The 21,515-nt window shown below is 39.6% G+C and overlaps 6 protein-coding genes across 6 annotated transcripts; 2 read left to right on the forward strand and 4 right to left on the reverse strand.

Moving 5' to 3' along the window:
- Positions 1–27: 27 nt before the first annotated feature.
- On the reverse strand, positions 28–2,022 carry BATDEDRAFT_9126 (uncharacterized protein; the record flags this gene model as incomplete). Its single annotated transcript, XM_006675019.1, has 2 exons — positions 28–1,559; positions 1,647–2,022. The coding sequence occupies 2 exons, from the start codon at positions 2,020–2,022 to the stop codon at positions 28–30; spliced, it is 1,908 nt and encodes a 635-aa protein (XP_006675082.1).
- Positions 2,023–5,499: 3,477 nt separating this feature from the next.
- BATDEDRAFT_8484 (uncharacterized protein) lies at positions 5,500–7,822 on the forward strand (the record flags this gene model as incomplete). The annotated part of the gene is made up of 2 exons (XM_006674944.1): positions 5,500–6,063; positions 6,161–7,822. The coding sequence occupies 2 exons, from the start codon at positions 5,500–5,502 to the stop codon at positions 7,820–7,822; spliced, it is 2,226 nt and encodes a 741-aa protein (XP_006675007.1).
- A 1,306-nt stretch (positions 7,823–9,128) lies between these two features.
- Positions 9,129–9,901, reverse strand: BATDEDRAFT_21550 (uncharacterized protein; the record flags this gene model as incomplete). Its single annotated transcript, XM_006675254.1, has 3 exons — positions 9,129–9,430; positions 9,556–9,719; positions 9,870–9,901. 3 exons carry the CDS (start codon positions 9,899–9,901, stop codon positions 9,129–9,131), a joined length of 498 nt encoding a protein of 165 aa, XP_006675317.1.
- A 3,207-nt stretch (positions 9,902–13,108) lies between these two features.
- BATDEDRAFT_21551 (uncharacterized protein) lies at positions 13,109–13,881 on the forward strand (the record flags this gene model as incomplete). Its single annotated transcript, XM_006675255.1, has 3 exons — positions 13,109–13,140; positions 13,291–13,454; positions 13,580–13,881. 3 exons carry the CDS (start codon positions 13,109–13,111, stop codon positions 13,879–13,881), a joined length of 498 nt encoding a protein of 165 aa, XP_006675318.1.
- A 1,024-nt stretch (positions 13,882–14,905) lies between these two features.
- Positions 14,906–16,487, reverse strand: BATDEDRAFT_84667 (uncharacterized protein; the record flags this gene model as incomplete). The annotated part of the gene is made up of 4 exons (XM_006676225.1): positions 14,906–15,248; positions 15,322–15,577; positions 15,690–15,916; positions 16,114–16,487. The coding sequence occupies 4 exons, from the start codon at positions 16,485–16,487 to the stop codon at positions 15,062–15,064; spliced, it is 1,044 nt and encodes a 347-aa protein (XP_006676288.1). The 3' UTR covers positions 14,906–15,061.
- Positions 16,488–20,153: 3,666 nt separating this feature from the next.
- Positions 20,154–21,430, reverse strand: BATDEDRAFT_15373 (uncharacterized protein; the record flags this gene model as incomplete). The annotated part of the gene is made up of 3 exons (XM_006675053.1): positions 20,154–20,733; positions 20,818–20,987; positions 21,111–21,430. The coding sequence occupies 3 exons, from the start codon at positions 21,425–21,427 to the stop codon at positions 20,231–20,233; spliced, it is 990 nt and encodes a 329-aa protein (XP_006675116.1). The 3' UTR covers positions 20,154–20,230.
- Positions 21,431–21,515: the final 85 nt, after the last annotated feature.

A 21,515-nucleotide genomic window follows, 5' to 3' on the forward strand; every position in this document is an offset into this window, starting at 1 on the left:
TTCAAGTATAAAAATGAAAGGCAGTTATCAACTAGAATCTACATCGTTATCAGAGATCAGTCGGAAAAACACCTCCTCCAAAGTAGTTTGTCCTACGCCCCAATCAAGAATACCAACGTGAGCCTTTTGACCTTCAATAGTTTTGAACAACTTGGTCAAGTTCCCGCCAGAAGATGGAAATTCGTAGGATGCATTTGTTGCAAACGTGCCAATTAGTATCCATTTTTCAGGTAATACCGACTCGATAAATGTTGATGCCCTTTCCATATCGTGCTCGTGACAATTAAAATACAAACGATAGCCTGATCCATACAGCTGCTTTAATCTAATTGGGTTTGCAATGCATCGTAGTGATCCTCTCGCCATGATACTGATTCGTTGACACAAAGCCTCTGCTTCCTCCATCGAATGGGTAGTCAAAACAATGGTTTTTCCAACTCTGGCCTTGTTGATAATGCTCCAGATTAGCCGTCGAACTTCAGGATCCAAACCTGTCGTGGGCTCGTCCAAAAATACAACCTTGGGATCCCCAAGAAGAGCAATAGCAATACTCAATCGACGTTTCTCACCACCAGATAAACCTTTAATCTGCCGATGAGCAAGCTTTTCAAGCGACACGTCATTTAAAGCTTTTTGAACTGCCTGATTCTCTTGTTGGCTGGAAACACCCTTGAGTCGAGAATAAAAATAAAGGTGATCATTGATGGTCAAATCACCCCAGAGAATATCAAACTGCGGACAAATACCAATCCGCTTGTGCATTTGATCCATATCTGTGCTGATGTCAAATCCAGCAAGTTGAGCACTTCCAGAAGATGCTTCATATAGCCCAGTCAAAATACTAAACAAGGTAGTTTTTCCTGCACCATTTGGCCCCAACAATCCAAACACAACTCCTTCTTCAACTGCAAAAGTGACATCTCTCACTGCAATTTTTGGTGGTATATTATAGTGCTTGCGATAAACCTTTCGCATATGCCGTATAACTATGGGAGATTTGGAACTATGCTCATTACGATCAATGCGTAGCCGCTCAGCCTTGACATCGTCATCCTCTGTCTCGGTTTCATTGGTATCTATAGAAAGCGCTAAACTAGATTCATTGACATGATCTTGTTCAAAAAAACTCCGAGATCTAGTTAGTTGCCTCATTGCTCGAATCAAATCGGTGATTGGAAAGTGCCACGATTTAGAAACTCCGAAATCAGAAGGCAAAACTGCAGACAGATATCCTGCAAATCCAAGAAAAATCGGAATCTCGCATATCATAAACATCAAAGCGGAAAAAACCTCATCTCCGGGCACCAAGTTCCATATTTTATAAGGCTGTTGGTGATGCACATACGATGCAGTATTGATTTGACTAAGAGCTCTATAAAATGCAAATGGTGGCCATATAAAAAAGGGCAGTGGCATTTTACTTCCATCCTTGAATATGCGACCAAGAGCCAACGAAATCATTATACTTCCCAAGACAATTAAAAACACCACTACAAGCGCATTTCGACTTTTTTGAAAAAAGGCGGCAAAGAAAAACGTGAGCGAGATTTGATTGTGACCTAGAATAGTAATCAGGTAAGAATAAAATAATCGAATGCATATTGATCTTTGTTCATACGCATGCAAAAATCAATTTTATATCTTACCCCAAATAAAGAACAAGATTACCAAGACTCCGAGATGTGTCAATGTAAAAAAAGTTTGCTTGGAAATATATCCAGACACAATAAAAATAAACACCGATATGGCATAAAGCACATAAAAGGTAAGATAGTGGGTAGCATAGTACGACCAGGGTGTAACACCGTTCATCTTCATGACCACAAAAATTCTATTTTCTTTTTCTTGAATCAAAATGATCACAAAAATGGGTAATAGAAACGAGACGCCAAACGGAAACAGAATGCTGCCAATCAAACCAGCATACGAAAAAACTATTTTTGAGCTCTGTATTTCCGGAAAGATTCGAAGCCCTTGGGTAATTCTTGCACGACCAAGTTTCGGGATATCACTATTGCGCATAATGCCATTCGTAAGTTGTGTGAGCTGAAGAAGCATTCGATCTCCTGTTGAAGCAAATCGCGCAGAGCTAGATAGTCGAATGTCGGTTCCAAAATGCATGTCAAATGCATACTGACGCTTTTTATGATCAATTAGCCTAAAGTATATTCCACCATGTGGAATTGCAAAGAGAATTTTGGAAATCTCAAGCTGGAGTCTCTGGCCTGTTCTTGAACGACCCCGAGCTTCTAGAATAGCTGATCTGTTTAGATTTGCAATTTCATCAATAATCTGATGAATTGAGCTGGATATATAGTTGTCAATGGATAAGCCGTCTCCAGGAACAGAAAGAAACCAAGGAACAGCAATCGCGCTTAAACTGGTATTTACAAAAATGGTCTCCTGTTCAATATAATGTCGTGTAGGTATAGTCCCCAAAATGCCAGTATCACCATCCTGTGGCGATTCAAAGACTGGCTTGGTTGGAGATGTCAAAAACTGAATTGCAGGAACCTTTGGCTGACTATTTTTTACTCCAATAAGGTTTAAATCTACACTTGGATCAGCTCCATATACAGCCCATGAGTGTTTTTGAGATCTGAAAAATAGGCCAATGGATGTTTGGGATTGCTGCACATCTCTTTGATTACTTCGCACTAAAGTCTCAGAGTTCCGAATGACATTGGTCCATCCACCTAGTGGAGTCGAAAGATATGCACTATTTTTCAACAAGCATAGATACACGTTAGCAAAGCAGTCTAAAACGCTGTTGAAAACCAATTCAAAGTCGACTTACGAATCTCGAACAAAATTTCCTGATACACCGGGAGGAGCTTCATAGATGCTGCTAGCGTTGAATGGATAGCTTTCTCCATACCAATATACACCTTTGATATGGCAATGATGGTTTAAAAATTAGCAAATGTAATCATTTTCGCAGGCTGAGCGAGCATATAAAATCTTACACGAACGCTTGGAGTTCATCGATCTGATGTCAACTGAGTGAGAAGCGGCAGCCAAACCCCAGTTTGTATTGATGACGGTGGGTTCGGTAGCCTTGGGATATTCTGCACCATTGGATAGTGGAAGACGCGGGTCATTATTTGCCCAGATTGGAACATTGAGCATATCAGAACTATTAGAATTAGAGCAGAGCAAATATTCTAAATGAATCTCATGAGTTCCAGTTAGCGAATTTAGCCATGAATGATTATTTGAAACTTAAAGACAGTTTGATCAAGGCATTTAAAACTTACCTTCAGATGGTAGAGAAGAGATAAGACCAACAATGAGATTTCCCAAGAGTGTCGAGACCAAGACCATTAGTAGAGGACACGCACTGAATATAATGGTAAATTGTAATAGTATTGAATCCATGAGTATCTCGATTATTCATCAAGTATTGAAAATCTACTAATTAGCATCAATCTACCTAATACAGCATAAATTGGTAAACCACTGTCTTTGTTGGTATGAAATTGCCTTTTTAACCAAGGCAGTTAGGCGACGAGGCTTTCCAAGTGAAATTGTATAGTGGTTGATATCAGCTGCTGTATTATCATCTCGAGTAATAGTATGTCGATTAGTTTTCGAGTCTGGCAATACGCCAGTATTTTCGGTGGGCGAACACTCATGGTCTGGCATCATATGTTAAGAGCCAGATAGATTAAACGATATACAAGGGTAAACCTGGAATAAAGTCTAGCCAAGAAATGGCATGTAGTTTGAGGGGCTGCTGGTGCGGATTGTTTTGGTCGCTTGGTTAGTAGAGTATAGCATTTACATGTTGTTTGGCTATCGGATAATTTGCTTGTCGGATGGTCGGCAGCGAATAGCGCAGCCATGGGTAATATGACAAAATTTATCCAAGCATAATAGGGATGCACAACTCATAGCCACTACTCGGTATATCTAGGGATAGAATACTGGAAACAGTTGGAAAGAACTAGTTACTGCTGCTCTATATTCAGAACTGTATTCACAGGATGGAACAATGAGTAAAGATGCTAAAATACATAAGCACCAAATTTACTGAATAACATTGTGTCCTCTAAACTCGAGTTGAATGGCTTTTAGCGCGATGGTTGGTAGGAAAACAGTTGCATTGCTGATACGTGCAATCTTTGTTATCTTGAACTAGAACACAAACGTATCTGTAGTATTAAGACACGGCAAGATAAGTCTGTACAGACTTGACAACAGTCGAGTCCAATATCTGGATTGCAACGGATGAATCTGAGCGATCGTATAATGTATGAGTATACCAAAAATCAAGAGAGCCAAATTATGGTTTAATTGTATGCATCATACAATGGATGTTGTGTTTGGAAGAGTTGAAGATGTCTATTGAAGAAACAGTCAACTTTTAGCAAGTATAGCAAATATTCATTGTTTATTTTAAAGCAAAAGAGGCAGTGACCAGATAAATACAGAAAAGTGTTCCACTTTACGTGAATACGGCTGTAAATACAAAAATTACTATTCGACACTCGCACGCTGACTACTGAGGTGTATGCAACCAATTATTGCTGTTACTCGGGAGCCAGCCAAGGACATGGCAGATGCTAATGTTTCTACATCAAGGCCTTCTATTGGAAAGTCTTCCATCGAACACAAGGGTTTCTTTCGATCTTTTGTTAACCAGATGCAAATCATGATGCGACGTAATACTATCTTGCAGGTATATATTCATCAAGCAAAAACTGCATGACAGTGCATGTGCTACTTTGTCTTTGTATATGTTTGAATTCATCTGGACTGTTGATGGTTGCTATTGTTGTGATGAGAAGGGTGCTAGCAAAATCATCACTGGTAAACACCATTTCTCGGCCGTAAATGGCATACATTAAATCTGTATTGACACTATCAAATCCGATGATATGGGATGTCTTTAAATTTGATGGGTGCTTCAATAGATAAACTCTAGCAATGGTAGACTACAGCATTCAATGAATTACTAATACTTGCGTACTGAACTTGATTGGAATTTAGATTCGATATCTCAACTCAACCATTGCTCAAGCTTTACTAGCACCCTTTATTTTCCAGCTTCTCTTGTTTGTCCTGCAGCAGGCGGATTATGCTAATCAGCTAGTGTCCAACCCCCACCCCCCTCTTGGTGCTTTGCAGGGTGTTCCTCGGTGTCAGGTATGCTTGCTAACAACTCTGCTTCATTCCCATTGTATGTGGTTACACAGGCTACGTGTATTGTGCCTACTGTTCAGCCATCATTTTCAATTTAAGCGTGACAGCCATTGATTTATACTTTGTTATTTGATTGTCTTTTAATTGTACAATGAATGTGATTTATCATAGGGGCGTGACCCTGGATCACCGTGTGTGAGCATCATGTATACACCTGATACAACTGTAAATGGAGTCAATTACACAAAAATTATGGAAACTTTTGCCAAACTTAACCAGCCACGATCTGGATATCAGTTTCGATTTGAAGCTCCTATGACTGACTATACTATTGTGCCCACTCAAGTTTACGATATGGTTCCAGTACCAAATGCCGATTTTATCTACAACTACGCCTTGAAGCATCCCAACGCAACTTCATGGGGTCTCACTTTTAATCAGCCTGCTGCAACTACTCCCATAAATATCCAGTATCAGCTATGGTTTAATGCCACCAATTCAGCAAATGGCAGTGACATTTTTGGTCGCAACGTGCTTGCATTTGTTCGTGGTTTAGACGAAGCCATCATTACGGTTTTGAATGATCCCACCGCGACGATCACCACAAACATTGATGTGAACATCAAAGACTGGCCACTGATTCCTGCTGGCCAGCTTTCCGACTCCATTGTTCAATCATTAGGCCCTGTGTTTTTCTTTTGCGCAGAAATGATCATCTTTATCAATGTTTTGAATCAAATTGTTTCTGAAAAGGAACTCAAGCTTCGTCACAGCATGGAGGTTATGGGACTTCGACCTTCTGTATATTGGCTCAGCCATCTGATATCCAACTCTGTGCTGGTATTTATCAATGCTCTGTTTACCGGACTGTTTGGCTTAGCATTTGGCTTCCAGGCGTTTAGGAATACCAATTTTGGTGTAGGTTCATCTGTACTTGAAAATATTGATGCCAAGTTTGAAAGATGACTTTATGTGCACTTGTGGTATACTAACCAAGTTTTTCTGGCAATTCAAGGTTATTCTCATTACGTTTTTTCTTTTTGGAGAGGCTATGGTTATGATGGCATTCTTTATCACAACTCTTGTTCGAAAAACACGCGTTGCCATTTTGATTGGCATCTTTATTTTTGTGATTGGACTGCTATTCGAGTCGTTTGTCTTTTCGTCAGGATACCTTGGATACATTTGGTGGTCGTCAAGCACTGTTGATCCTGCTGGGTGGAAATGTCTTATGTTCATTCCCTTTTTCAACTTTGGCCATATGTTTCTTGATATTGCCACACTTACCACGGGCATGCTTGATACGCTTACCAACACCTACATTCCTGGCCCTGGATTTCCATGGGCTACACTATACACTAGTGTGCCTAGAGACTCATTGCCTACATACGGAGATGGCCTCCCTCCTGTCGTTCCGCAAACGATTCAGGCTTGGTATTTGATGATTATGGATTGCTTTTTTTACGGTATTTTGCTTTGGTACTTTGATAACGTGATTCCCAACGAGTTTGGTGCCTGTCAAGTTCCATGGTTCTTTTTGACGCTAGACTATTGGGGGATCGAGACCGCTTCAAAAAAAAGCATCAACAGAGCCGATTGGCAAGCCAAAAATACATCAGTGTACAGTCTTATTCCTCCAGAAGGAGATGAGGATTCAGATGTTCTTGCTGCTCGAGATCGTGTTTTGGATCCTAGTCACTTTCCCGAATTGAAAATTGTCAATTTGCGCAAGGTTTATCGAAACAATATTCTGTTTTCTTCAGAAAAAGACAAGGTTGCCGTTCGCAATTCATGTTTTGGTGTTGAAGAAGGGAAGTTATTGGCCTTGCTTGGTCAAAACGGGGCTGGAAAATCAACAACCATCTCCATGCTTTCGGGCTTGACTCCTGCCACATCGGGTGATGCCTTAATCTATAATTTTTCTGTCCGAAACCAAATCCATCGTATTCGCTCTATTATGGGCATCTGTCCACAACACGACGTTCTCTTTGATGACTTGACAGCCCGTGAGCACATTCATTTGTATGCCGGTCTCAAGGGCGTTCCATATAATGAGATTGCGTTGCTCATTGAGGAACGTTTACAGGCTGTGCGCCTTCTTACTGTTGCCGATGTGCGTGCTGGGACTTATTCTGGCGGCATGAAACGACGCCTTTCACTTGTGATTTCAACGATTGGCGACCCCAAGGTGATTTTCATGGACGAACCAACTACTGGTATGGATCCAGTAAATCGTCGTCATGTGTGGACATTTATTGAAAAATTCAAAAAAGGACGTGTGATTATTCTCACAACGCACTCGATGGAGGAAGCTGATGTTCTCGGTGACAAAATTGCCATCATGTCCAAAGGCCGTTTGCGTGCCATCAATAACTCGATTGCTCTCAAAACCAAATTTGGCACTGGATATCGTATTTCTGTTGTAGCAAATCCGGTTGAATTGGAGCATGTCAAAGGAATCATTCAGCGTATGGTTCCTGGTGCTGTCCTTGAAGATGATTCCGCCGGTGCTCTCATTTACCAATTCCCTGGATCGTCTACTGGTTCGATTCCTGATTTTGTACAGTGGCTTGAGGAAAACAAAGATGGTCTTGTCAAATCTTGGGGAATCAGCCAATCTACACTTGAAGAAGTGTTTTTGAAGCTGATTCGTGAAACCAACGAAAAGTTTCGCTGATAAATATTAAATTTGCTTCTCAAGTTTATAGCTACGTAATCAACATATATTCATTACATAAAGGATAAACAGCCTATTTTATTTTTATCTCTTATCATTCCAATTTACAGTCGTATTTACGTAAAATGTGACGCTAAACAAGGATACCAAAATACATAATAAACCGTCAGTCTCATGAAATGGTTGGCGTTGATTTGTTGCACAGCATTGCGTCCACTCGACCACTTACAGCTAGCGACAAATGATATGAAAATGGATATGCAAAATAAATATAAAACTGTCAGTATTCATCACCATCAGTGTGTATCATATATTTCGAGTTTGCTTGGTGTCGGCTTGCTCATACAGTCGCATCGGTACAACGTGAGCAAGCTGATAGTGATCCGAACTCTATTTCAACAAAAAGCCGACAGTCGTGTATTTGCTGCATCCAATCAATTACACACCGTTGCTGACTGTTGAGTGTGTATGCAAGCCAAGTTGTCACCAACCACATCCAGTGCGTACACGACCATTCCTAGAATGACTGTCCAAAATACTCGCGTTCAAAAGTTGACCGTGAGTTGATGGTTTGCAAGAACCGGACACAACCAACATGCTATTCGAGACAGCAACCTGATTATAGTTCAAACATATGGTGTGATACAGTGGTTCGTGCATCACAACACCCAGGTATTTGTAGTGTTGAACACGACGAACCTGTTGTCCGTGTAGCATCACATCAACTGGTAATTTGGAATCAAAGTGTTGTAACCACGGAAACCGAGTATGTCGCATTTGACTACACCAAAGTTTGACATTGTTCCATTCATTGTGCAAGTACACCAGATACAAACTGGAGTGACCGATCAGAATCGACAAATATTGCGACATTGTTGGCATACATGAATCCTCATACTGGTGGTGATTTGCGCGACACTCATGCAATGACAATCGGTTGATACCATCGGATATGTCGTTGATGAACATGCTGAACACGTTGAACAACAACCTGGCAGTGGACATCATTTTCGAACTTCACATTCAATTGGAAATGGACCGGAAACCTGTGATCCAGTCTGAGCATGAGCTGATGAGCATGTGTACAACACTTTTAGCAAACCACATGCTCTGCAGTTACCATGACAATGCACCAACCATGACAGTGTCGAATGCATTCCGAATGTCAATCAACACAATAGTATTGAGCTACACGCACAGCCGTCGTTAATAATATCGACTAGTGGAGCAATCTGCGCAACATACTCTTATTTGGTTTGAAATCGACCTTGTTCAGTGGTGACGAGTTTGTTGAGATCCACGACAATCAATGTGTGTTTGCAAGACCTTGCAAGCCAACGAGATCCGCATCAACCAGCGTAATACCGTACTTGCCATTAATACCAATGTGATCAATGTGATCACCGTCATTTTTGTTGATACATGCAATCAGTACAATCGATACAATGTATGCAGACTGCCAGCAGGTGGGATAGTGACTATCAGATATTGCTTGAACTGCGTAGCAGAACATGAGCAAATTTTGACATTGTTTTAATTCTTGTGTACTGCATTCTGGTTTGGGTCTAAATGCCGACAACTCAAACATTCGATAACCACACTTCAAATCTGGACAATAGCATGGATGTCTTCATGACACTGCAAGCCAACCCCAACACATCAGTCATGACGTTGAGTACTCCAGCCATATCACAATAGTGTAGTCGAATATGAACCAACTACTATGCATTTACCGCACGTTTTGGCTGGCTTGATTTTGCATTTACAAACTCTACTGATCCAGTCACTCATATTTACCAACCAAATCCTGTGTAGTCGATAGTCGGGATTCTGTTGATTAAAGCTGGTTTCAGTGGCGTCTTGTATGACTGATACAATACCAATGCAGTGTTGTCTGCTTGATATAATATGATAGATAACGGTATATTTATTACTAATGTTTTGAGTTGATGTGGCAAATATTGCTTTATGATGGCCGCATTATTATCAGTAATCCTCGTATATGGTTTGTACTGGCCATCACTACCAAAAAGCATCAATCACGTACTAGTTGTGACAATGCAGCTCGATACGGTCCATTATTGTAAATATGTTTAGACTACTAAACACATCTATTGTTGTAGTCATCCGAGTAAACCCAGAGTATTCTTTCAAAAACAGCGCATCACCAACCAGTTACTCGACATGTTTGAGTAGATATTGGTGTTGTAGTTTGGACCGCATTCAAACTCATGTATTTCGTTTAGACCAAAATTTAATCACACAAAGATCTAATCTGCCAATGGTTCATGTGTGGTAGATACTGATATAGTTGATTGAGCTGATATTTTATATCTGATTGAGTAGTTTGAAATATAACACCAGACGCAAGTTTAGTAATATCACCGAGATGGCATCACAAGTGATCTAGCAGTATTATCCTACACTCCAGCAATTATATTATACTTGCATTGCTGACATTCGAACTTGCAATACAATTTGTCTAGAGCAATACTCCAATCGCTATTGAGTTGTGTTGACCAAACTAAGCAAGAGTCCACAACTAACCTGATTCCAGCATGCTTTTACAACATATTACCACGTTTATACGGATCAGGGTTATGATTGTAGTCAAGCTTTGTTGGTCAAGCAAAATGGAGATTTGAGTAATGAACATTTGGCATTCTAATACCCTGACTACTAGAATTAAAAGCAATCTTTAAAACCTGCATTGCTTTGTTTTACAGTGTATACTATGACGATTGAGTTGTTCTGTAATTGTGCTTGAATACACCTACCGAACAATGTTCAAAAGCATGTGTGCTTTATATAATCTTGAAACGGTGGCTAAATATGATTTACTCGGTCCCATACTGGTTTAGTGGGGCTACCATTTACTGAGTACCCTTGACCACATACAAAGCTTTATGGCTATCCAAATATGATTTTTCAGATTGTTTCAGGTCAAATCTGCAATATAAAAGCCAGGTTTTATCCAACTCTTGGACTCATCAAACATTGTCTATTCCAATCCAATCTAGTTCAATCCAATCCAATCTATATCAACCAACTATGAAATTCACTGTCATCGCACTCATCACAGCATTAGTGGTATCTGTCACTGCCACTCCTCTTGGTTCGGGCAACCTGATAAATTTTTGCGATACTGACGAGGAGTGTTCCAAAGGCCGGAAATGCCAATCTTACGGTAACTTTGGAGTCTGCGATTAATGCCTAAAAGTCTTGGCTATATGCGTGTCAGCATCTGCTCTGGAGCCTGTTCAAGTCGCACCGACTAGTTTAAACTTGTAAATTTTGAAATGAATAAATCTCACTTTACAATGATATTTGGTTGATACTGTATATCGTGACTTTGTATACGTTTGATCACAAACTGTTGTGTTCCGAGTCGAGTATGACCTCGTTGTATAACAACGGTTCAACCTGTCGAGTCTGATTATTAGCGTATAAAGTATGGATATACTAATATGCTAATATATGCAAGTTTAAAAACAACCACATACTGCAATGTCTATCTGTACTGATGTCCCAGATTACAATCAACACACTCTGTTTGTAAATAGTCAAACCAAGTAATTACTAAAATGATTTCATTTTGAAACAGATACAGGTTTAATAATAGATTTTGATCATACAACTGTTCTATAATTGTTTGTCATTTTTAAGACGCAATAGTCCAAAATAAGCTTTACATTTTGATATTCACAGTTTCCGAATATTTGCAAACAAAACTTATTGCAAGATCAGCAAGTGTCAATACAATACAACCTTGACTAATCATTTGTATTCATGAGTGACAGACTGGTAAAAAACCAATCAGTTATTGGCTGCAATTTGGGACATCAGTACAGATAGACATTGCAGTATGTGGTTGTTTTTAAACTTGCATATATTAGCATATTAGTATATCCATACTTTATACGCTAATAATCAGACTCGACAGGTTGAACCGTTGTTATACAACGAGGTCATACTCGACTCGGAACACAACAGTTTGTGATCAAACGTATACAAAGTCACGATATACAGTATCAACCAAATATCATTGTAAAGTGAGATTTATTCATTTCAAAATTTACAAGTTTAAACTAGTCGGTGCGACTTGAACAGGCTCCAGAGCAGATGCTGACACGCATATAGTCAAGACTTTTAGGCATAATCGCATAATCCAAAGTTACCGTAAGATTGGCATTTCTGGCCTTTGGGACACTCCTCGTCACTTCTGCAAAAATCTATCATGTTGCCCGAATCAAAAGGAGTGGCAGTGACAGATACGACGAATGCTGTGATGAGTGCGATGACAGTGAATTTCATAATTGGTTGATATAGATTGGATTGGATTGAACTAGATTGGATTGGAATAGACAATGTTTGATGAGTCCAAGAGTTGGATAAAACCTGGCTTTTATATTGCAGATTTGACCTGAAACAATCTGAAAAATCATATTTGGATAGCCATAAAGCTTTGTATGTGGTCAAGGGTACTCAGTAAATGGTAGCCCCACTAAACCAGTATGGGACCGAGTAAATCATATTTAGCCACCGTTTCAAGATTATATAAAGCACACATGCTTTTGAACATTGTTCGGTAGGTGTATTCAAGCACAATTACAGAACAACTCAATCGTCATAGTATACACTGTAAAACAAAGCAATGCAGGTTTTAAAGATTGCTTTTAATTCTAGTAGTCAGGGTATTAGAATGCCAAATGTTCATTACTCAAATCTCCATTTTGCTTGACCAACAAAGCTTGACTACAATCATAACCCTGATCCGTATAAACGTGGTAATATGTTGTAAAAGCATGCTGGAATCAGGTTAGTTGTGGACTCTTGCTTAGTTTGGTCAACACAACTCAATAGCGATTGGAGTATTGCTCTAGACAAATTGTATTGCAAGTTCGAATGTCAGCAATGCAAGTATAATATAATTGCTGGAGTGTAGGATAATACTGCTAGATCACTTGTGATGCCATCTCGGTGATATTACTAAACTTGCGTCTGGTGTTATATTTCAAACTACTCAATCAGATATAAAATATCAGCTCAATCAACTATATCAGTATCTACCACACATGAACCATTGGCAGATTAGATCTTTGTGTGATTAAATTTTGGTCTAAACGAAATACATGAGTTTGAATGCGGTCCAAACTACAACACCAATATCTACTCAAACATGTCGAGTAACTGGTTGGTGATGCGCTGTTTTTGAAAGAATACTCTGGGTTTACTCGGATGACTACAACAATAGATGTGTTTAGTAGTCTAAACATATTTACAATAATGGACCGTATCGAGCTGCATTGTCACAACTAGTACGTGATTGATGCTTTTTGGTAGTGATGGCCAGTACAAACCATATACGAGGATTACTGATAATAATGCGGCCATCATAAAGCAATATTTGCCACATCAACTCAAAACATTAGTAATAAATATACCGTTATCTATCATATTATATCAAGCAGACAACACTGCATTGGTATTGTATCAGTCATACAAGACGCCACTGAAACCAGCTTTAATCAACAGAATCCCGACTATCGACTACACAGGATTTGGTTGGTAAATATGAGTGACTGGATCAGTAGAGTTTGTAAATGCAAAATCAAGCCAGCCAAAACGTGCGGTAAATGCATAGTAGTTGGTTCATATTCGACTACACTATTGTGATATGGCTGGAGTACTCAACGTCATGACTGATGTGTTGGGGTTGGCTTGCAGTGTCATGAAGACATCCATGCTATTGTCCAGATTTGAAGTGTGGTTATCGAATGTTTGAGTTGTCGGCATTTAGACCCAAACCAGAATGCAGTACACAAGAATTAAAACAATGTCAAAATTTGCTCATGTTCTGCTACGCAGTTCAAGCAATATCTGATAGTCACTATCCCACCTGCTGGCAGTCTGCATACATTGTATCGATTGTACTGATTGCATGTATCAACAAAAATGACGGTGATCACATTGATCACATTGGTATTAATGGCAAGTACGGTATTACGCTGGTTGATGCGGATCTCGTTGGCTTGCAAGGTCTTGCAAACACACATTGATTGTCGTGGATCTCAACAAACTCGTCACCACTGAACAAGGTCGATTTCAAACCAAATAAGAGTATGTTGCGCAGATTGCTCCACTAGTCGATATTATTAACGACGGCTGTGCGTGTAGCTCAATACTATTGTGTTGATTGACATTCGGAATGCATTCGACACTGTCATGGTTGGTGCATTGTCATGGTAACTGCAGAGCATGTGGTTTGCTAAAAGTGTTGTACACATGCTCATCAGCTCATGCTCAGACTGGATCACAGGTTTCCGGTCCATTTCCAATTGAATGTGAAGTTCGAAAATGATGTCCACTGCCAGGTTGTTGTTCAACGTGTTCAGCATGTTCATCAACGACATATCCGATGGTATCAACCGATTGTCATTGCATGAGTGTCGCGCAAATCACCACCAGTATGAGGATTCATGTATGCCAACAATGTCGCAATATTTGTCGATTCTGATCAGTCACTCCAGTTTGTATCTGATGTACTTCGCACAATGAATGGAACAATGTCAAACAAGTTTTGTTGTAGTCAAATGCGACATACTCGGTTTCCGTGGTTACAACACTTTGATTCCAAATTACCAGTTGATGTGATGCTACACGGACAACAGGTTCGTCGTGTTCAACACTACAAATACCTGGGTGTTGTGATGCACGAACCACTGTATCACACCATATGTTTGAACTATAATCAGGTTGCTGTCTCGAATAGCATGTTGGTTGTGTCCGGTTCTTGCAAACCATCAACTCACGGTCAACTTTTGAACGCGAGTATTTTGGACAGTCATTCTAGGAATGGTCGTGTACGCACTGGATGTGGTTGGTGACAACTTGGCTTGCATACACACTCAACAGTCAGCAACGGTGTGTAATTGATTGGATGCAGCAAATACACGACTGTCGGCTTCTTGTTGAAATAGAGTTCGAATCACTATCAGCTTGCTCACGTTGTACCGATGCGACTGTATGAGCAAGCCGACACCAAGCAAACTCGAAATATATGATACACACTGATGGTGATGAATACTGACAGTTTTATATTTATTTTGCATATCCATTTTCATATCATTTGTCGCTAGCTGTAAGTGGTCGAGTGGACGCAATGCTGTGCAACAAATCAACGCCAACCATTTCATGAGACTGACGGTTTATTATGTATTTTGGTATCCTTGTTTAGCGCTAATAGTAAACAGCAGAGGCATGGTAAAGCAAATTGATATGGCGACGCATAGGATCAATACTGACATAGCAAAAGTTTTGAGGATGCTCCAGAGGAAACAGCTGAGATACTGAGGATTTGACCTGAGTGATTTTGTAAATAAACGAAGCAACTTTAAGTTTGTTTGTCAATGGATCCTTGACCACCCTAAGCAAAGAAAGTAATAATATCAGTCAAGACATAATCAAGCCTGATATACAATATCTGAAATTCAATTTACGTGATTAGATCCTTGTAAAGTTTTTTTGTAACTTGCAAATATGGCTCAAGATCATTTTCGTACTGACACAGGCGACCACCAAGACACATTGCTTGAAATACATGGAAAATAAACTCGCGCCTGTCATCAGGCGAAAACAGGTCATATAGGTCAAACTCGGGCATCAACAGACATTTACGGAGATTATCGGCAACCAAAAACGAGTCGTGGTATTCATCCATACACTTTGTAATTTGTCCATTCGATCTGACAATTCCTAATCATAAATTCAATTCAAATTCGGCTGTTAGACATCAACAGCCTACTTTTATATCTGATGATAACAAACTGATTGAAATACAAATTCAGTTAATTTGAAAACTACGTACCATTGGTCAGAAGACGATCAAAGAAATCAAGAGATGTGATGGTATGGTTTGTTTCCTCCTTGGACACGTTGGTTACATTTCCAAGCGTTCCCCAACGGTCCATTGTTCCTTGAACCTTGATTTGTGGATTAGCATTGAAGAAATCGAGAAGAAACATATCAATGTCGTATGGTTTGAGATACTGGTCGTATGTAAAGCGTTTGATGTAGCAATGGTCCTGCATGCCCCTATATCAATGGCATTTAATGGAATATTGACATACGTTGGTGACAAGTGTCATGCATACAGTATAGCATTGGGTTCCAAGAACACATCAGTGGATAGTCAGATTTACAATGGGCACATTCGGCAAATAAAATACCCTTGGATATTCTGCATATACACAGCATATAGCAAATTCTTCATTTAGCATCTAGATACGTACCATTTGAAAAGACAAGCTTGAGTTTCCTTGTCATCAAACCCAGGGAACTTGGCATCCTTCAAATAGGTAAAGCTAAACTTTTTGCGGTCAGAAGCAGCAGTAGGCACACCAACATCTGTTTTGATAGATACATGGCTAGGAATCTCTGTAATAAGCGGCGGTGAATGCAATTCATCTTTTTTTAGTTCAGCATTCTCTGCGGCTATAGCTGCGACTACCATGGTGCTATCTGGTTGGACTTGATTGGATGAGATAATGGCAACGTTTGGAATAGAGCTGCTATTGGAGTTTGGCCCAGTTTTTTGTGAATGGTTGCTCTTTACAATATCTTTATCATTAGATATATCATAATCGTCTGGTAGTTCAATAATCATCAAGTTTTGCTCAGATCTTGTCGAAACTTGAGTAACTTGTAATTAAAAACTCCGATACAAAATCAAAACATCAGCTGTTTTGGTCCAACCATTGCATTAAAAACCACTGCCGAGTCCATCATCCAACTATTATCCAGAACTGAATGCCATATATTACAGTTGTATTCACGTAGCATGCATCACTAAACAAGAAAGTATAATAAACAGTCAGTTTTATGAATGATGGTGTCAGTTTACTGCACAACACTTTATTTTGAGCTCTTTGACAAAGTCTACTAATTCAACACGATTTGCCAATCGTTCAACAGCAATACCGTAAGGTGTAGAGCTCTATATTGTTGATTCTTGAGCCCTGCCAATAATTATTCAGTATAAAGAGTGGAGTTGTTTGTCAAGCAATTCCAAACAAGAACTTGTAATACCAACTGAAACAGTCAATTCCTAGTAGCAAGCAAAAAGAATATGTAATCAGTGTATTTTAAAGCAAAATAGAGGCTCTGAACACAAGATGAGTACAAAAGTATTACATTTTACATGGATACAGTTGTGATACTCCAAGAGCGCGAACTCGAAGCTTATATTCTCGAAATTACACTGATACCAATTTACACGACAATGAACAGTCCACTATGGGTTAATAACAGTCAACGGGTAATAATCTAGATGCATACTGTCTCCAAACTTTTTAATATGCATAGCCTTATTTATACAGTGCTACTAAGCAGCTATAAATGTCTGGTGCTGACTAAAGATTAAATGTATAATTTTTAAAACCTTGGCAATATGCTTTAGAGCAATACTTTAAAATACTAATTGATTGCTGCATTCATTCATCTTTCAAATTAAATTAATATATCAAGGTAACCCTCGATGCGACTGTCAAGGATTACAGAAAGCGATTTGATCCGGAAAATGTATTCAATGTGCCAACAACAGTAGATACTTTGGTTGATATTCCTCTCTATGAAGCAATGCAAAAAATGCAATCAGCCAAAAAAGAGCTTGCTATGATTCAATCAGAGTGGGCTTTGCAAGAAGTAGCACATCGAGCACGAACTCCACACCATATGGGAATAGGAATAGTTTCTGATAATGCAATAGTAGGTCAAGAGGATGGCATGACATCAATTAAAAGCTCCATCATGCAAGAGTATAACAACATTCACCACGAAAATGATGCAGATAGTGGCTTGAGCCCGCTTCATATTGCTGCACGAAACAACAATGTAGCAGACATCAAACTGTGGATCCAATCGTTTTCAAAAAACACATTAAACATACATGATTTTACCCCCTTGATGGTTGCAGCATCGCATAATTCGCTCCGAGCATTAAAGGTATTGCTGCGAATGGGCGTAAGAAAAAATGACGTGGATTCGGTTATGCAAAGAACGGCTCTGCATTGGGCAGTGATTCATGAGCATCATCAAGTTGCCAAAGCATTGCTGAGGTTTGGTGCTGATGCTCGCTTTCGCGATCGCGATGGACGTACTCCAGTCCATCTTGCCGCCATGCAGCCAAGTCCAAAATGTCTTCAAGTCATGCTTAAATTAGTTAAACCAGCAGCATTTCTTGAGGGTGATAATGAGCAAATGACGCCAATCCATCTGGCTGTAATGAATGATAATGTCAGGCAACTTGGTATGATTCTGGCTGCGCATTCGCCAATTGACTTGACTGCAAGTGATGTAGAGGGGAAAACGGCATTGCATTGGTGTGCTCAAAACGACGTTCCACAAATTTACTCCCCAACAATCTTTCACAAGCCCACCACATGTATAAAACTTTTGATTGACAACAATCCACAGTTGGTTAAAATCAGTGATCTGGAAGGAAGAACGCCATTGCACCTAGCATGCACTGTTTCCAACATGTCACTGATTTTTGCCATATTTAATCAGTTACTGGGAACATACGCACTAAAAGATCTTGTAAATGCACAGGATGTATTGGGTCGGACAGCAATACACTATTCTGCAATTGGTGGACATGCGTATATTCTCCGTGTATTGCAGCACTACGGCGGAAATGATGGTATAGCAGACAAGGACGGAGCAACACCCTTACATTATGCCTGTGTTAAAAATCATGGACAGTGTGTATCCGTATTGATAAGCGATAATCGACTTTATGAAAACTACATTCGTGACTCTCAAGGTAGAACGCCAATCATGTGGGCGGTTCTTAAAGGCTATGCAGAAGCCCTTCGAATTTTGCTAGAAGCAGGTGTTGATCCAAACGAAGAAGACGACAAAAAAACAACGGGTGAGATTGTTCACGATATACTTGTGTCTTAGTATCGCCATATTGCAGATTTGCTGAAAATCGTCTACTAAATCAATTTTAATATCGACACCAAATTTATGATAATATCCAGCACTACATATCTGTGCGTTGGGAGGTCATTCACATTGTGCATCACTTCTTCTTGAGCACGGCGCATCGGTTGATATGCAGAATAGTGAAAATCGATCGCCTCTTTTTCTAGCCACCCAACACAATCATGGTCAAACTGCCAACATTTTAATTCAAAACGGAGCCAATGTGAATCTGCTTGATATGGATCGTCAAAGTCCATTACATTGGGCTGCACTCTATGGACATCTGAGTATTGTCAGTCTATTGCTATCCTGTCAAGCTGAAATAGACATAGTGGATAAAGAGGGGAAAACACCATTTCATTGTGCAGCGTAGGTCTTGAAATAATGTCGATTGTCGGAAAAACTTGGATACTAAAACAATTCCAATGTAACCTAAATTGTATGAATAGATATAATGGCCACACCAAGGTTCTTGGATTCCTAGCAAAAAATGGCGCGGCTTTGGAACACAAGGATAACGAAGGTGTTTCAGCACTTCATTGGGCAACATGTGGAAACTATTTTGATTGCGTAAGAATGCTACTTCAACTAAACGTCAACCCTAATATTATGGACAGCGATTTGCTCACCCCACTCGACTACGCCATTTCTGTGCGAAGTATAGAATGCACTGAAATTCTAAATGAATATGGTGGTCTGACAGGCGATATTATTAGCGACGTGTATGCCATACGAATCCAGCGTGCTTGGAAAAAATACATGAAAAATAAGCATAAAAAAAGTGATGCTACCTACAATGAGCCTTCAGTGTTAGGAAACACGGATGGAAGGTATGGGTCGTATTCAAAGCTGGCGCTTGGAAATCGATACATGTCCATGGAGTCAATACGAAAAGGATCGTGCGACCAAGTACCATTTGAACGACGACGGCAATCACTAGTGACTGGAAGGCGAATATCAAGAGACTTGGGCATGGTAAATCGTGAGTACGCTGGCGCAAGTATTGATCCTTTAGGCGGGGAACCAGAATCTGCAGCAGCATACAAAAGCTCAAAGTGGTTCAAGTCCAAAATAGGGTTTCCATCTCGGCCCACACCCATCAAAGCAGTCGTAAGTCGATCACGCGGAGCACTCAACACTCAAACCTCTTGTCAAAAAGATATCATTTCCGAGTCTGGTGAAAAACTAGGCAAGGAAAGCATAGATATTGAAACAATGACAGAGGTAAAAGGCTCTGAAAAAACAATGATTCCAGCCACATCAATGAGTTCTTTTGAAATGGAATATTTCCAAATGGAAGCAGCTCAGCGAAAATTGGAGAGTTAGAAAACAGTTTAATATTTTTAAATTATAAATGAAAAATACATATATTGAGCCAAGTCCATAATATTGTATTCTAGGTATGTGTAGTAAAATCATGAGTTACAGTAACAGATCAGCAAAATATTCATCAGATTCGTCTTTTTTGGACTTGCTTGCTTCATCTACTTTTGCATGAGTTGGTGCATTGTAGACTCGAGTGGCCTCTTGCTTAATAAGCTCTTTTTGAGCAATTGGCTTTCCTTTCACGAAATCGGTACTTTTATCATCAATCTTTTCGTCCGCTATGCATCTATTATTTTCATCAATCTGAGATGTATCACTTTGAGAAAGGCCGTTTGTTTCATCGTTTGTCCTGGAGCAACTGTACTTGTGATCCTGCGAAGATTTACAAACACGCTTGCTATGTTCTTTGGCAGCTTGTTTTTCTTCTTCTCTTTGCCGCTTAATCTTGCGATAGTGCAGTTTATAAGTGCAATCAGCACATAAACGAAGCTTTACCAGTGCATTTTTTTGTTCCCTGTTCTCCATGTATGCGAAATTGACTTCCCATGACTTCAAGTCTTCTTTAGATGCACATTTCAAATTCCCGCACTCAAATTGCCCTAGATATATGCATAGTTGATAAGATCAAACAGTAAGTATTTAAAAGTGTTTTTAAACCTAAACTAAGTAGGAGAATTAAGCACCTTTTCCACAAGTCACCTCCTTTTGAGATCGCCATCGCATAGCAATCTTTCCCTCTTTGTATAAACTCATTTCAGCCAGACAGTATTCTTTAAACAGCTTATCATAGTATTTTTTGGCGATTCTTGTTTCCCAAGTTGATTCAGCATCGTCTTGATTAGATCTAAGAAACCTATTATATGTATGTAATAAACAACAATAGATGGATATACAGGATGATGACACTGATCAGTATTAAAGTCAAGATTGCCAAGAAGCAGTGCAAATACACAACACTGGTGTGGTGTCCACTCACTTGTGATGTTGTTTAAGAATGTCTGCTTCGGTCAGTCCCTGAATCTCTTTACCAGTGTATTCCGTTCTATTCGTGCCCAGACTATTTTTTGGAGTTGCATAGTTTGTCATATAGTCATAAACAAGCTTTTGGTGTCGTTGGAAGGCATCGAGACCAGAATCATGCTGCTGACGAAAAACACTGCTGATTTTAGTAGCACTAGTGACTGAATCTGATTTTCCAGAAGTGGTATCAGTGTGCAGAGGCAATGCAAAGTACGTAGACAGGTCAGATACATGTATGCTTTCCTTCTGGTCCTGTTGGCGAGAGGCTTGCATTTTATTAAACTCCATCAAGTCGAGCTGGATAATGAATTGAATTCAACATCAATTCTGCACGTGATGTAATGTCAAACTTGCATTCTGC

The sequence above is a fragment of the Batrachochytrium dendrobatidis genome, assembly GCF_000203795.2.
Source record: "Batrachochytrium dendrobatidis JAM81 unplaced genomic scaffold BATDEscaffold_1, whole genome shotgun sequence".
NCBI classification, from domain to species: Eukaryota; Fungi; Chytridiomycota; class Chytridiomycetes; order Rhizophydiales; genus Batrachochytrium; species Batrachochytrium dendrobatidis.